The sequence below is a fragment of the Chiloscyllium punctatum genome, chromosome 11 (genome assembly GCF_047496795.1).
Source record: "Chiloscyllium punctatum isolate Juve2018m chromosome 11, sChiPun1.3, whole genome shotgun sequence".
NCBI lineage: Eukaryota > Metazoa > Chordata > Chondrichthyes > Orectolobiformes > Hemiscylliidae > Chiloscyllium > Chiloscyllium punctatum.
In genome coordinates this window covers 92,572,481-92,588,910 of record NC_092749.1, presented here as the reverse complement: position 1 = coordinate 92,588,910, position 16,430 = coordinate 92,572,481, and the positions used below count along the sequence as shown (strand labels likewise).

The window sequence follows — 16,430 nt, the reverse complement described above, 5'->3', positions numbered from 1 at the left end:
TGTTGCCATCTAGTGCTAAATACTGCACATGCAGCTTTTCACATTCCATAATATTACTGAATAAAAAAGCATATTTTCTCTACTTTAATAGAAAAGATTTAAACATCTAAAATTAAGACTATAACCCTACTTCTTAAGGACACGCTTGGGAAAATAGAACGTTAAAAAATAAACAGGCTTTTTTCTTGTCCAGTTGTCAAACAACAACAACAACATAATTCACACAGGCAATTTTTAAAAAAACCTTACATGGTGAACTATTCTCTTACTTGGAGAACCGAGTGAAGTTTCTAGTTTGCCAAAATTAAATATCTCTACATCATGTAAGAAAATCTATCGAGGATGTGCGAAATTGAAAATGGACAGATCCAGTGGCAAAATTAGTTTCAGATCTAACTCACACAATTATAAGGGTACACAAAAGGAGAGGAACAGAGCATGTACACTTCAACATGTGGCTATTATAAGGCATAAACAAAAAACTTTGAAACAGATTGCACAACATTTTAGCCAATGTAATTCAGCTAAGGGTAGGAAAAGGCTGGGATTTGAATTATAAAAGCAGGTCAATTTATGAAAATGTGCACATTTGAAAAAAGGTATTTATTAAGTTTCAACTTACATTTGCAGAAAACAGCTTAACATCTGACACAAAAGGTTCTCTGAAGACTTTGATGATGAGATTCAATTCCCTTAGATACTGCCGAATCTCAGACATGTACATCTTCACTAAATCATAATACGTTTGCTCGCCAGTTGCAATGGGTTCCTCTTCAATCACACCTAGATCTTCCTCATCTTGATGAAACATATCCATTAGTACCTAGAAAACATGGTTGTTGTTTTCATTTTCTATTCTGCTCAACTGGAGAAAATTGACAATGCACAGCAGAAAGGTTTGAATTTTTCAGGCACTGACACACAGAAAAAGTAAACACATTGCTGAATTTCCAATTAAAAGAAGTTGAGCCAAGTTGAGCACAATTGCACTCCTGCAGCTCTCCCTAGATTACATGAAAGGTTTCCACGCATAAACAGCATCAGTTCTTTTTTCAGGACCATCTAGAGAACGATTAGCATGAATGATCTATCAGATTTACCTCAGGATAACTTTAAAGAATTTTCCAAATGAAATGTTGCCTTCAATTTAACATTACAGGTTTATTTGAGACCAGATTCAGGTCCGACACTGACATTACACAGGTGTTCCATTTGCTTCAATCTTGGGATTATCCCTTCACCAATCTGGCATAAAAAGGGTTTTTAGTGTATCAGAAGATGAATAAAACCCAAGGACAATAGAGGAGCTTGATTTTAAACTCTGTAGCTGACTCCATGTTGATATATCATCCTTAGCCTGACACACAATAGCAACTGATACAATAAAATCTTAAGATGAGTCTCCAGTAGTCACAACACTTACTTGCTACAAGTACAGACAGTAGTCACATAAATCTAGGAAGCATTGCACGGAATGAATAGAATCAAGTTGCAAAGCCATGGGGAAAGACCGACACACAGACCAAGCATTGACAACTTGAAACTTCACACTTAAAAAAATGTAAAACATCAAGTTTTAGGATACTTAGAGGGCATAGGTATTCCATGATTACATAGTTTCAGCTTTGGCCAAAGGTGGGGTGAAAATCTACACATCTGCATTAAATGTTCTCATGGTTAGTGTTAAAGCTAACGAGGGACAGGAAATATTAAAATCTCAAATTTAAATGGGTTAGTTCAATGTAAATAAAATACTATAAGGTTGAACATGGAAGACGTCAAACTAAGTTATCACGGCCATTTCATGAAATCTCCCAGTATGTAGGAAAGAACAAGAGAGTGGTATTGGAAAGAAAGATACCTTCCGGTTTTGGAGTGCGTTTCAAGGCAGTAACTTGTACTGAACACATAAGAACTAGGAGCAGGAGTAGGCCATCTGGCCCCTCAAGCCTGCTCCGCCATTCAATAAGATCATAGCTAATCTAAATCCTAAATCTGCTCCCCCTAATTTTGAGGCTATGCCCCCTTGTTCTGGTTTCACCTGCCAGTGGAAACATTCTCTCTACTTTTATCTTATCTATTCCCTTCATAGGTTTATGTTTCTCTCAGATCCCCCTTCATTCTTCTAAATTCCAATGAATATAATCCCAGTCTACTCAGTCTCTCCTCATAAGTCAACCCGCTCAACTACGGAATCAACCCACTGAACCTTTAGGTTTGGCATTGAGACAGAGAAATAGGAGCTTTCAGCTTAAATTGTTGCTATTAGCCTAATTCAGATCAGCTAACTCTGCATGGACCAGAGACTGAATCAATTCTGTGTGGTTCACAAACACACGAGACAATATCTTGACAACTTCAGTCAATGTGTCGCACATGCACTTTCTCCAATGTTGGGGAGAAGAAAAGTAGAAAAAAGGAAGCATGTTAATCTCTGGATCATACTTATCTGGATACGATGTCATGCATTCTTCAGTGTCTTCAGTTTGAGGTCATAAAATATTGACCATATGCTTCTTTAACAGGCAAATGATCCAAGTTTGGGCACCTGTGTCTGTGAATTAAGCTGGGGTGGGAAGGATGAAAGGGGATTTGCCTTTGCCACTAAAGACGATAAGGTTGGATGAATAGTGTTTTTACTCAATTTCTTTTATGTCATTACTATTGCGGTTTATTTCAATCACTGGGTTTTAAATGCAGTGTATTAATTGTGTTATATGTGCTCAAAGTGGAACTTGGAGGCAAAGGAGTATTGCTTTGAGGTCCAAAAAAGCATATTTCAAAACAAAATACAAATATTTAAGAACATTTAGAATAGAAAAGCATTTATATACCTTATTTACAATAAAAAATATGGTTGTAAAAGTTTGCCTGGTATTTCAGTCAAGCTCAAATTTCTCCAGCTAGTGTGATGGCCTTTGATGCTTTGAGAAAAGCTTGCAATTTTTTTTATCCCAAAAATAAAACTGTGATTTGTCCTGAAAAGTATGTAATTGGACACCTTTGCATTTTAATTTCAACACATGCCCATTTGATTTGAGACTGTTTTGGGGATGCAAGTTAAAAAACAAGAGTGTATAGACAGCTGATTGATTACAGCTGGTCTCATTATCTGCAGTTCAGAACAGATTCTGTTAATTAATATAAAAACAAAATCAGCGAGAAGTACTCAACAATTAGAGCAGCATCTGTGTAGAAAAACAGAGTTAACATTTCCATAGTACTGGGAAATGTTATAGACATAATAGGTTTGAGTAAGCGGCAGGGAGAAACACAGGGCAAAGCAAGTTTTATGAGAGGGTGAAAGTCAACAGGGATTGAATAAACCAATGGTTCATAGCTTACAGGGCAAAAGTGATGAGATGGGTCAAGAAAAAGAAACAAAGAAGCAAAAGATGCATCTTGAGCAGGTGTACATCAAAAGCAAAATGTAGACATAATGTCTGAAATGGCTGAACTTAAATATAGAGCTCAGAAGACCATAAAGCGTAGAAGTGAAAGGTGAGTTGCTGTTCTTGAATCTTACATGAAGCTTCTCAGGGACAGTGCAGAGGGTAGCAATGCAAACATCACAGCAAGGCAGAAAATTTGAAAACCTGGCCACCTGAAGCTCAGCGTTTTGCTTTTGGACTGAATGGAGATGTTCTGTAAAACAGTCACCCAATCTATGTTGGAGACACACATTTTGAGCTTTGAATATAGTACACGATTGAAAGTATTGCCCATAAATTACTGCTTCATTGAGAAGGAGTGGTTAGTCTTTTGAATGGTAAGGAGAGTAGAAATCTAAGGGCAGACATTGCATTTGCTAGTTGGCATTAAGATGTTTCCAAACTAGGCAAGAGATTTCCTTGAACCAAACCAATCATATTTCCTTTCTTGTCAGTGAAAGGAGTGATTTTGAAAGAGTAAATAAAAATATTGGTAAAACAGTTTTAAAAGAAAAAGTCGCTAAACAAAATGGATTTTTTTCTTGCCTTATCAGCGCACATGGCCACTTTAATGTCTTGTTGGGTGATTTCATAGTGCCGTATGTTTCGTACATAATTGCCTGCTAGTTTAAGTATGTCAGCAGATATGTACTCCAACACTGCAACAATGTAAACAGAAACTTGATGGTCGACTTTGTAACCAAGAACCTCCTGAAAGATTAAGCAAAATAACAATCAAATATTGGACTTAAAAAGCAAACTGATTTTCAACATTCATTCTTCAATTCAGAGTATTACCAGTTTAGATCTGGAATAGATTCAAAGAGCAGAAACAAAATCCTCAAGGTACAATAACTTGATGTTTTTTTTGGAATATATTGGTTCATGTCCACTAACCTTCACAAAGAATTACCTAAGTTTTACATCTATTTTAGAAAAATAAGTGATGACAATAAACAAGAGAATCTGTGATTAAAAGCAAAATACTGCAGATGTTGAGAATCTGAAACAAACAGAATGCTGGAGAAATTCAGCAGGCCAGGCAGCATTTGTGCATAAAATGACATTTCTCCAGAACAAAGTTAACTACTAACAGCTTCTCCTGGTATCCCTTGGAGTTTATTTTCATAATTAGTTTGTATTTATTGAATCTAAATCTAACTTGAAAAATGCTCTTTTTGCTTAAAATGTTTTAGTTTTCCAATAGAATTTTAAATTATTTTACACATTCTCTTGGAACAGATCAGTTCAAGATCCCTACCCTTCAAAGTGTAATGACGGTCTTGTCACCATGAAGAGAGAAATTGCTAGGTGGACTGATCCTAGAGATCATGTGGGGCACAAGACTGGAGGCAGTCTTCCCCAGGCTAGCCACTAGAATACCCAAAATACAGATCAAATTGCTGGAAATACTCAGTAAGTCAGGCACTGTGGAGAGAGAAGGTGAGTTAGTGCTTCAGACTGATGACTTTTCATTAGAGGCAGATTTTAGTAGTCGTCAGCTTAATATGAGCACATCTCAAAACAGGACAAGAGTTCCAAACGTTTCAACTGTTGTATGAGTTGTGAGAAATTTAAGTTTTAAGTGCTCAGTCGATGTAGAGGTGAGGTGTTGGCAGTGGTGGTGGTTGGAATTCCTTAAAATCTGGGAAATGATGAATAACCATAGTTGTAAGACTGTCGCACATTCTATATCAATGCCTAGTATCTGAAACTGTTTGCTGCACCCTGCTCCACAAACATTTCTCCCATTCCCAGACAAACTCAGCAGCAATAATGCAACCTTATATGAAGGCTGTTACAAATTCAGGACTGTCTTTAATGCCTAGTTAATGTCCAAAACATTCCTTTATGCTCTCGTCTAATGGATGTGTCTTTCAGATGTTGACCTTGCCAACAGTCATAAAAGCACACTTATTTCATCAGCTTCATTTATCTTTCTGTACTGAAGGCAAAATAACGAACCCACAATGCCACTTTTCTTTTGTAACAGTCCTTTACTTGCACTTGCAGAATCATTCATCTTTCTGTGCAATTGCTGCATTTAAGAAACCTATGCCTTACATTCTGACCTTCAGCTAATGGCAGAACCACCTCAGCTTTTGTTTCCTCCAGCATACTTTGAGTCAACTCACTAATCCAGTCACTTCAGAACAGAATCACTGGTATTATGTGACAATGACCCTGCAATGAGTTCAAAAGAATGGTTTCAGAGAGAAGTGTAAACAATTACTGGAATGGTAGTGTCTTTCTTCGGAGCCACAGACCCAGGTTCAAATCCCACCTGCACCAGAACTGGGCAATACAATCTTCAAACAGGTTGATTAAAAAAAATGTTTCATTGCCTGAGGGTTTTTGAGCACAGTGGTCATAGTCCTACCTCTGAGCTAGGAAGTCTGGTTTCAAATCACACCTGTTCCATTGGACAGATTGATTCGAGAATACATTTAATTGACTGGAGTAAATTAGAGTTAAGATGGAGTATCTGAACCAAAATAGACTATATCAGCATTTTGATTCTGTACAAATGACATTCAGACACATCAAAATTGGATACCTTCTGAATACGTTCAAGATGGGCCCAATGTAAAGCATGTTCATCACCGCATCATTTCACTCAGGTAGGTTTTGTATTTGACACAGGAATGACATTGCCCGGCTAGGTCAACCTTTTGCGAATGAGCAAATTATCCCATAAGACCATAAGATAGAGTTAGGCCACTTGGCCTATTGAGTATACCCTGCTATTCAATCATGGCTGATAAGTTTCTCAACCCTATTCTCATGTCTTCTCCCTGCAACCCTTGGTCCCTTTACCAATCAAGGACCTAACTCCATCCTAAATACACCTCATGAACTTGGCCTGCACAACTTTCTGCAACAATGAATTCCACAGATTAACCACTCGCTGGCTGAGGAAATTCCTCATCTCAGCTCTGAAGGCTTGGCTCTTCACTCGGAAGTTGTGCCTTCAGGTCGTGGTCGAGTCTACTACTGGGAACATTTTCTCTGCATCCACTCTATCCAGGCCTCTCAAATGGCAAGTCCTTCATTTTTGTAACCTCCTCTGGACACCCTCCAATATTGTTTGGGAGATACGGGGCCCAAAACTGCTCACACCATTCCAAACGTGATTTGACTAAAGCCTTTACAGCCTCAGCAGTATATCTCTGCTCTTGTATTCCAGAAATGAATACTAACGTTGCTTTTCCCTTCCTAAGTGCCCAGTGAACCTGCATGTAAACCTTAAGAGACAAGGATCCCTAAGCCCCTTTGTGCTTCAGATTTCTGATGCCTATCCCAATTTAGAAGAGAGTCTTCACCACTTCTTTCTTTCAAAGTGCATAATCTCATACTTGGCCACATTGCAATTCATCTACCAATGTTTTCTCCCCCTCCTCCAGGTTCTTCTGCAGCCTTCGCACTTCCTCAACACCACCTGTCCCTCCATCTATCTGTGTCATCTGCCAAATGAGCAACAATGCCCATTCCAACAAGTTGGTGAGCAAATTCCACCTTCAATATTTGTAAAGTAAATATTTCCTACGTGTCACAACATCTGTATTCCATTTCCAAAGACAACAGAAAAATTCAAGACAATGTGGAAATCAATTTAGTTCTTCAGTCATACAGCACAGAAACAGGCCCTTTGACCCAACTTTCCCAAACTGACCAGGCTTTTGAAACGGAACTGGCCCCATTTGCCTGAAGTTGGCACATGTCCCTCTAAATCTTAGCTATCCAAGTACTTGTCAAAATGACTTTTAAATATTCTAATTGTACTATCACTTCCTCTGGCAGCTCATTCCACACCCGCACCACCCTCCGCATGAAAAAGTTGCCCCTCAGGCCCCTTTTAAATCTTTTCCCTCTCACCTGAAACCTATGCTATCTAGTTTTGGACTCCACTGTCCTGGGGAAAAGACCTTGGCTATTCACTTGATCTATGTCCCTCATGATTTTATAAACCTTGCTAGGGTCACCCTTCAGCCTTGTACACTTCTAGCCTATCGAGGCTGTCCTTATAATTCAAACCTTCCAGTCTTGGTAACATTGAGATAGTACAGAAAGAGGGAATGGAGGTTGATGCAGAAACAAAAATACAACTAACACCTGTGGCTGAATACAACAGAATTAGCTTGATATATTCAATGTCACCATACACATTTCATAAATTCTACCCTTTCCCTGGAAGATGAGTGTTTAAGGGATTGTAATCCCTTATAATGGTTATGCCCAGTGGTCAGGTATCCTGAACAGCAGTCCAGAGACAAAGAAAAAATACAATAAAGTCCACATTTCCTGCAGCATATGATTTTGGATCAAACAGGGTAGGACGCCCCAACAACTCCAGATAGTGGAATCTGTATTTTGTCGACAAAAGTGTGATGGATAACAAACAGAATTTCTACAAAGGGACAAGCTATGTGTATAAACTTAATCCAAAGTTTTAGGGCAGTCTAAATACTGGCAAAATAATTGAGGACTGTTCAAGGATTATTGCCTGATGGTCACTGAAAATTGTAGCCATAACAGCAATATCGGTAGACAAACTCCCCACTCATTAATTAAATTTAACTGCCACATAAATGTTTCAAAAATCAAATTTAATTATGCAAATCTTACCTTTAGAAGAGGGTGAATTTTGTCAACTGGCAACAAAAGAGGATTTCTACGTTTACGTTTCTCTATGGCGGACTGAGCATCAGCAATGGCCCACTTGTCAATTGGATGAGGAAATGATTTCTGCACACGTTCCTAAAAACAGATTTTGAATAAAGCTGTATTCTGCAATTTCAGTTATTAGTCACTTGCAAGACACTGACATTTATTAACATATTCAAATTGTACCAGTAATTTACTTAGAATACCAAATTGAAAATTTGAATATGCATCTCAACAAGCCATCCTCCCCTACACATGAATACTCCAGAAGACAGTTCTTTGATGATTCAAGAAAATTTCCTTGCACTATTTAAATAATATTGATCAAATCTGTGACAACACTAAAATCAGACAGATATAATTTCGACTCGAACAAATACAGAAACAGGAAACATTTAAGCCCAATGATCAAGTAGTGCTAAATAATCGTTTGGTAGTACAGAATATGACTATTATTGAAAAAATACATTCTGTCAAAGCTTTTCATTTTGTACTCTTCAGGACAGGTCAACCTGTCTGATTTAAAACTTAAACAACGCCTGACTGTGAACTGGCAATCAGCACTAATGGTTAAATTCTCTGCTGCAATGCCTCTGCCCATCAGAGCCCACTTGCCAACCGATTAGCTGTCTCCTCTCATGCAGTATAAATGTTGGTTTCTTCTTGAACTTTATATTGAGTGCATGGCAAAAGTGACTTTTCTCAGCAATGTTGCTAAATACTATCAAGCTCAAAGTCAACCTCGTGAGAATTATATTTACATCGCACTGTTATCTGCGATGACTGAACAAATGATATAGAATAGATACAATCTTGTTCGAATGGATAAACCAGAGTGCAAGCGTGGCCTCCAGACTGTGACTTTGGATTCAGTCTGCTCTTTTATTATAGGTGCTGCATTGATACAATAAATACAAATAACGCTGATAAATTCATTAATTATGGCACATACAGTAACTCCTTTTTAAAAAAAATGAAAATCTTACAGAACTGAGGAAAAATGACAAGTTGATAGAACTTAAGCAATATAGTATTTGGAAGGTTTCACGTGCTATAAATTGCTATTATTCTGAAAGCATTTGATCTGTGAAATAAATAAATGTTAAATACAGTCAAAATAAATGCGCAACTGATGCTGAAGTGGTGAGGCATTTTGACTCAAATGCTGATGCGGCAAGTTTCAAGAAGGACGTTTGGCTCTAGTACCAATAACTGTATTCTTAAATAAGAAGTTTCTTCTTGGATGTATGAGCCATTTTAAATACTAATATGTGGAGCAATTAACCAATTTGTTGGATTAAACCAGGAATACTACATAATTATAGCTTTAGAGGTGTTAAAATTTCTGAGACCTCAGCAAAGTCCAAGCTTCACTGTATCACGATTTGGAGATGCCGGTGATGGACTGGGGTGTACAAAGTTAAAAATCACAACACCAGGTTATAGTCCAACAGGTTTAATTGGAAGCACACTAGCTTTTGGAGCGACGCTCCTTCATCAGGTGATTGTGATGATCACCTGATCGCAAAAACCTGATGAAGGAGCGTCGTTCCGAAAGCTAGTGTGCTTCCAATTAAACCTGTTGGACTATAACCTGGTGTTGTGTGATTTTTATCACTGTATCACGCAATTCTCATTGCAAGCAGGCTACTGTGCATTTCAATCATGAACTGTGGAAACCATACATCTAGTGAAATCTTTGTAGCTTCACATGAACTTCGATGAGCCCAAAACATAACATGGTATAGCTTTGAAAATTTCAATAAAATCTGTACTTGATTCAGAGACTTAGAAAATACTGCAGAAGGTAATATATTGGATTTATTGAATTTCAGGCAGCAGCAAATTAAAGAATAACAGTTCAATGCAAATGTATTTTATACAGACCCTAATTTTAAATAATTAAAAGGAGACAAACGGGTAATTAATTGTAATGCCTTAAAGTCCTAAAATGAAATCAAGCCTCATGAAAGGTCACAATGTTTCAATCAAACTTAATTTGGCATTTGAGATGATAACTTATACAAGTAATTACTTAAGATAGGAAAAAGCAGAAATGGTTCATAATAACAAAAATCAATGGTGATCGGGCCTTCATAATACAAGTCACATTTTGGTTGCTCTGCCCAGTTCAGTGGCACCACTTCCTGCTTTGAGCATTTCATCTGTTCCACACCTCTCAAATCACTTTTAAAATTATCTATGGACCACCTACCACTATCTTAATATTGTCAAGATTTCCCCTTCTCTTTCTTCCTTCAGACTTTCCATCATAGTTAGCTTACAGAACAAGTGACCATGTGGTTCATTCGGTTTGTGATAGTTCCTCAATAGGGCAATTTAGCGAGTCTTACATGCGTCCTATTCCCATAAATACTTTTTCATCTTCAGATGCTCATTCAATTTTCTATTGAAATACACAATTGAAACAGCCTTATACACTTAGACATTCTAATCCTGAGCCTTATCACCTTGTGTTAAACATTTTCTCATGTCACTTTTGGTGCTTTTGCCAGTCACAAAATCTGTCCTTACAGGTTCTCAAATCTTTTGCAAATGGGAATAGTTTCTCTTGATGCACTCCATCTGAACCTCTCATGATTTTGCATATCTCTACAAAATCTTCTTTCAATCTTCTCTTCATGGTTACATGGATATATTTGAAGACCTTCATCCTGCAAAAATTCTCTGCATCATCTCAAAACCATTGACATTTTTCCTCAAGTTCAATGCCCTGAAATGGACACAATGTTTCAGTTCAGGATGAACCAATGTTTTATGAAGGTTCAGTATAACATGCTTTTGAACTCCATGCCTCTATTCATAAATCTGAGGAATCTGTCTTTGTAAACACTTTCTCAAACTGCCCAGCTATCTTCAATGACTCATGCACATGCATGCCTAGGTATTTCTAGTCTTGTACTCACTGTGGAATGGTCCTCTTCAATTTGTACTGACTCTCCTCCTCCTTTCCAGAAAAATGAAACACTTCACATTTCCCTACATTAAATTTGTCTCGAACATATCCACCCATTCCACTAGCACAAGCCCAACTGAAGTCTACCAACATCTAATTCTCAGTTTACAATATTCGAAGTTTTGCATCATCATCCAAAATGTTTCAAATTATGCTTTACATTCCCAAGTCCAGGTATTAACAGAGATGAACAGCAGTCAAAATACCAGTGCTTGGAAACCTCAAGTTTAAAAATTAACTGTTAACCATTACTGTTTCCTAACCCTCAGTCAACTAGATAAAAGAGACAGTAACAGTAGTTATTAAATGGATTTCGAATTGCTGATAAGCTTGACACACAGCACTTTAATATCATTTGTAATTCCACAGACTACAAAAAAACACACATCTCATCAAATCTGTTATAAAGAAATTCAACCAAGTTAGTTAAACACAAGAATTTGCCCTTACATTTATGCTGACTTCCCTTTAAGAGTCCAGATTTGACCAAATGACCGGTAAGCTGATGCTAAAATATTAATTTAAAAGCTTTCCCAGCACAGTTTCAACAGCTTGATTTATAACTGTTGGATCTATAACTTTATGAACAAGGGTGTAAATCTTACACTTTCCCAGTTCTCTCAGCTTACTTTCCAATCCTTATTGAATGGAGGTTGGTCCAAGTGTTTTAACAGCTATGTAATTAGATTTACAAGATACTCAGGTGAAAAAGTCTTTTGTGGTGCAATGATAGTTACCCTATCTCTGAACCAGGAGACCCTGGGTTCAAGTCCCAACTGCTCGAGAGGTGTGTCATAACAGCTCTGAACAAGTTAATTAGGAAATTTCTAGCGTAGTTACCTTGGAGCCTTAAGGCCTGAACTGAAATCTCACCCTCCTCTGAAGTATCCAATTGCATTCTGAATAGGCTAATTAGAATTTACTTTTGGTAGCGTGTCTACCCCTGGGCCAGAAGTCCTACCTGCTCCAGAGGTGTCTCAAAATAGATCGATTGAAAACATTCAGGGGTTCCTATATTGCAGTGGTAGCGTCCTTACGTCTGAGTCAGAAGCCCAGGCTCAGGGGCCACCTGCTCCAGAGTCATGTGGTGACACCTCTGAACCAGTCGATTAGAAAATATCCACATAGATGAAGGTTAAATGTTTGGCTAAGTAGTATGAGTCACTTTTGAAGACTCACTTCGGTCGGTGAGTCTTGTGGTGAAGTGGTAATGTCTCTACTTCTGGACCAGAAGGTTTGAGTCTTAGCTGCTCCAGATGTGTGTGTGTCATATCATATCTGAACAGACTGATTGAAAACACAAAGACTACTGGCTGGGACCAAACGTTAATACCAGTGCACAGCACATAATGTTGCATTCTGTAAATAAATTTATCAGGAAAAGGATCCATGTTTAATGTTATAAACAATCTAGTTGCAGATTTAATTTAAAAATCTCTCCAATTTCCATCCTTATCTCCCATCCATGCCCACCGCTTCCAATATTACCACTAACCTATCCAAGTTGGATCCAAAGAACCTTTCGTAATAGCATCTGTTTCCAACTGCCCATGCACTCCCTCTAAGATATTTGCCTTCAACTTACCTATTTGCTTGCTTTTCGCATCATCCAAAGCCACAATCTCAGTTTCAACAATATATGCTGATTACAACCTTAGACAACTTAAAGCCCCACCAGTTTCTACCCTTTCCTAGTTATCATTTTAGGAAAAACTGAAAAGACTGCAATCCTGTCCAGCCCTGACCTAAGCTGCAAAACTTACGTCATGGTGCATTACAAAGTCTAGCCTATCCACCTTTATGATCACCCAGCTTCAGCTGAAATGCTTGTTTGTGCTTCTGTTATCCTCATCTTCATTTACTGTAGGATGGAACTTTAACAATATTGGCTCATTCCTAGCTGCATCTTCCATCATGATGTCAGTGGTACGGGAAATAACAACTAGTGTGGGAATTGGGTGCCATGCTGAAGGCAGGACTGTCAGTTTGAAACTAAGGTGGGAAAATCAATAATGGCAGCATGGTTGGAGCAAAAAAGAACAATGATAGTGTAAAGATGATAGATTGAGCCTGGGGGCGTGGAAGGTAAATGAAGAAAAGGGGAACTATACAATTTTGAACCAAAAGCAAAGACAATGAAGAAAAGTTCTAACGTATGAAATAAAATGGAAAGGTTATCCAAACAAGTTCATCACTGCAAAATGAACATCAGTAAGGATGCGAAATGAAATTGTTTACAAAGAGAAAGAATTGGACCTCCCGATGCAATTCAAGCACTTGTAACGTGATATCACCTTACCTCCACATCTTGAACACTACGAGGTTGGGCTAAACAAAGCATGCTCAGCAATTGTAGGATTAGCTCTTCAATGTATTGCAAGGCATCCTCAGTAGAGGCAAGTTTGGGATGTACCTGTTGTTGAACCTGACAATAGTAAATGGAAAAATAATTAACAATTAAAGAGCAGACACAAATGAAATGTTAATTAATGCAAATCAAACAAACAAAATTTCACGTCATACCTCAAATACTGAAAGAAAAATCAATTCACACCTGTGGCATTTCAGGTGCATGCTTTAAAATTGCTTGATAGAAACAATTTTTTTTACTGGATCATTACAGACATGGAAGGTCTTTGGGCTCACCCAAATTCATTTATACAGAAAGATCAAGTCAAGATTACAACTGTCGGTCTGGCAAAAAGTATCCTCTTGGCACAGTGGTATCAGTCATTGACATATACTGTCCAAGAGTCTCACTTCTCTGCAAGTTGACCACCTGAGACCAAACATATGGTAGCAAAATTTGTGAAAGACACCAAGAAAGGTTGGGAGGTGAGGTAAGTTGTCAAGATGAGATAGAGCATATACTAAGAGATGCGTGCATCTGAAGGGAGTGTGGGGGGGAAAAATTGCCAGAAGTGGGAAAATGTGCGGTTTTCCACTTTAGTTGGAGCAGAAAAGCAACGTGTTATTTATATCCAGAAAAAAAGTTAAAACTCAGGTTTAGAGGGTTCCTGGTACCTCAAAACACGAGTCACAAAATTTAGAAAGCAAAGAGAGCAATGATTACGAAGAAAAGTGGAATGACGCCATTTATGGATTGGACCACATCTAAATTACAGTTTGGACGTCTTATTTGAAAACGAAGAGACAATTGCTTAGAAATAGCTGAGGTTAATTCATCAAATTTCCAGAATGCACAACTTATCTCAAGAAACAACATTGAACAGTTTAACTGCTCATCCTTATCTATATTATACAATACAGTTTAGAAACAAAGCTCATCTTATTGAAACATGCAAGATCCAGTCCAAGTTAAGTGTATTCAATGCCTTGGCTGATACAAGAGCAAGGAGGTTTTGATGGAGCAATTCATAATGTTAGTTGGGCCACAACTGAATGAATACGTGCAGTCCTGATCACCATATTGTAAGAAAGATGTGATTGCACTAGAGTGGGTAGAGAAGAGATTCACCAGAATGTTGTCTGTACTGGAACAACACAGCTACGAAAAGAGGCTGACTCGGCTGGAGTTGTTTTCCCCGAGAGGGAGAAAGCCAAAGGGGACATCTGAATGAAATGTACAAAGTACTGAGGCACACGATAGATGGGGAGACACTTTTCCCTTTGGTAGACGGGTCACTAACCAGGAGATACAGTTTTAAGATAAGATGTGGGATGTTTAGAAGGAATTTGAGGAAAAATGTTTTCACCAAAAGTGTGATGGATATCAGGAAGTCACTGCCACAAAGGGTGGTAGAGGGGGGAGCCCGCAAGACATTTTAGTAGTATTTAGATGGAAACCCCCAAGCATACAAAGCCAAGGGCCAAGTGCTGGCAAAGAGGATTACAACAGATGGATATTATGATGACCAGCATGGACACAATGTGCCAAAGAGTTTCTTTAGAAGCTATAAAAACAGCATGACTCTAATAAAAAAAATACTCTTAACATGAAGATGAGAATTTTTTAAAAAATTTCTGTCTGTGGAATAATCTTACTCAGAAACCAGTGGAGGCTGTAACAGATTTTTGACAGACAAAGGAGTAAAGGGTTTTTGGAAGGGTAGACAGAAAGGTGGACTGGAGACACAAACAGATCAACCATGATCTTATTGAACAGTGAAATTTTAAGGATGAATGGCTTACTCCTGCTCCTATGTTTCGACATTTACTTGCACGATAGTATAACCAGAGATGTAACAGTATTACCCTCTAGTAACTCAAACAGGATATTCTTATCTTTTCCACAAACACTTGTTACTTTATTAAGACAGATCAAGTGATTAATAAATGAGATACACAGGTTCTGCACAACTCACTAGGCTGATTCACTTACTTGCACATCATCAGATTCACTTTTATCAACATACAGGAACGTAAAATATTGAATTCTTGTCTTCACATAAGAATGTAAAATATTGAATACAAGATACTACGCCACACCAGGTCATCATAAATATGAACAGAATTTTACTACCCTTTAGTCCAGACAGTGTCTCCCCACCTTTTTCCATTCCTACTTCAAATGTAAGCTGTTTATCAATATGCACTTGAAAGATTAGGATCCACCAACCTAACCTCGTAATGATGCTTGTTAATTGAAGGAGAAGTGTTGTTCCAGCACCAAATGTCCAGAAAAGCCCCCTTAAATATTAAATCACCATGATTTGAATTGAAATGTCATTTCCATTTACTATTCGTTATCTTGTGAATTTAGAATTAAGTAGCAATATTTTTAAGAAGCAGTATACCAAGATTTGTCAGAAATCTCAAAATCTGACAACCTTGCTGCACAATGTAACATTCAGATAGTTTCTTATGAGTCCTACTTGTTTTTCCATTCATTTGTGGGATGTGGCCATCACTTGTGAGGCCAGAATTTGTTGCCCATTCTTGATTGCCTTAGAGGTGGTGATGTGTTGCTTCCTTGTTGCAGTCCTAAGGTGTTAGAAAATGGGTTCCAGGATCTTGACCTGGCAAATGATGGAGCAGCAATATTGTTCCAAATCAGGAAGGTGTGTGGCTTTGAGTAGAATTTGCAGATCGTAACACTTCCTTGAAATGGCTGCCAATGTCCTTCTTGGTGGTAACAGTTACAGATTGAGAAACTGCTAAGGAGCCACGGTAACTTACCGCAGTTTACCTTGAAAACTGAGCACACTGCTGCCACTATACGGCAGTGGTGAAGCAAATGAACATTAATGGTAATGAATGGGATGCCAACAAAATGAACTGCTTTTTCCTGGGTGGCATTGAGTTTCTTTAGTGCTGTTGGAGCTATACATCTAGACAAGTGAAGAATATTCCATCACACTCCTGGCTTGTGCCTTACAAGTGGCAGGGGGCACAGG

The 16,430-nt window shown here is 38.1% G+C and overlaps 1 protein-coding gene across 2 annotated transcripts in view; it reads right to left on the bottom strand.

Moving 5' to 3' along the window:
- The window catches only part of LOC140483199 (son of sevenless homolog 1), a 285,798-nt gene that overhangs the window by 106,522 nt on the left and 162,846 nt on the right, over window positions 1-16,430 (bottom strand). For both annotated transcript variants that reach the window (XM_072581258.1, XM_072581259.1), the window contains exons 2-5: window positions 13,373-13,498; window positions 8,058-8,189; window positions 3,978-4,142; window positions 623-823 (exon numbers count right to left, since the gene is read on the bottom strand). In XM_072581258.1, the coding sequence (XP_072437359.1) occupies window positions 623-823; window positions 3,978-4,142; window positions 8,058-8,189; window positions 13,373-13,498 (624 nt within the window). The remainder of the gene's footprint in view (window positions 1-622; window positions 824-3,977; window positions 4,143-8,057; window positions 8,190-13,372; window positions 13,499-16,430) is intronic.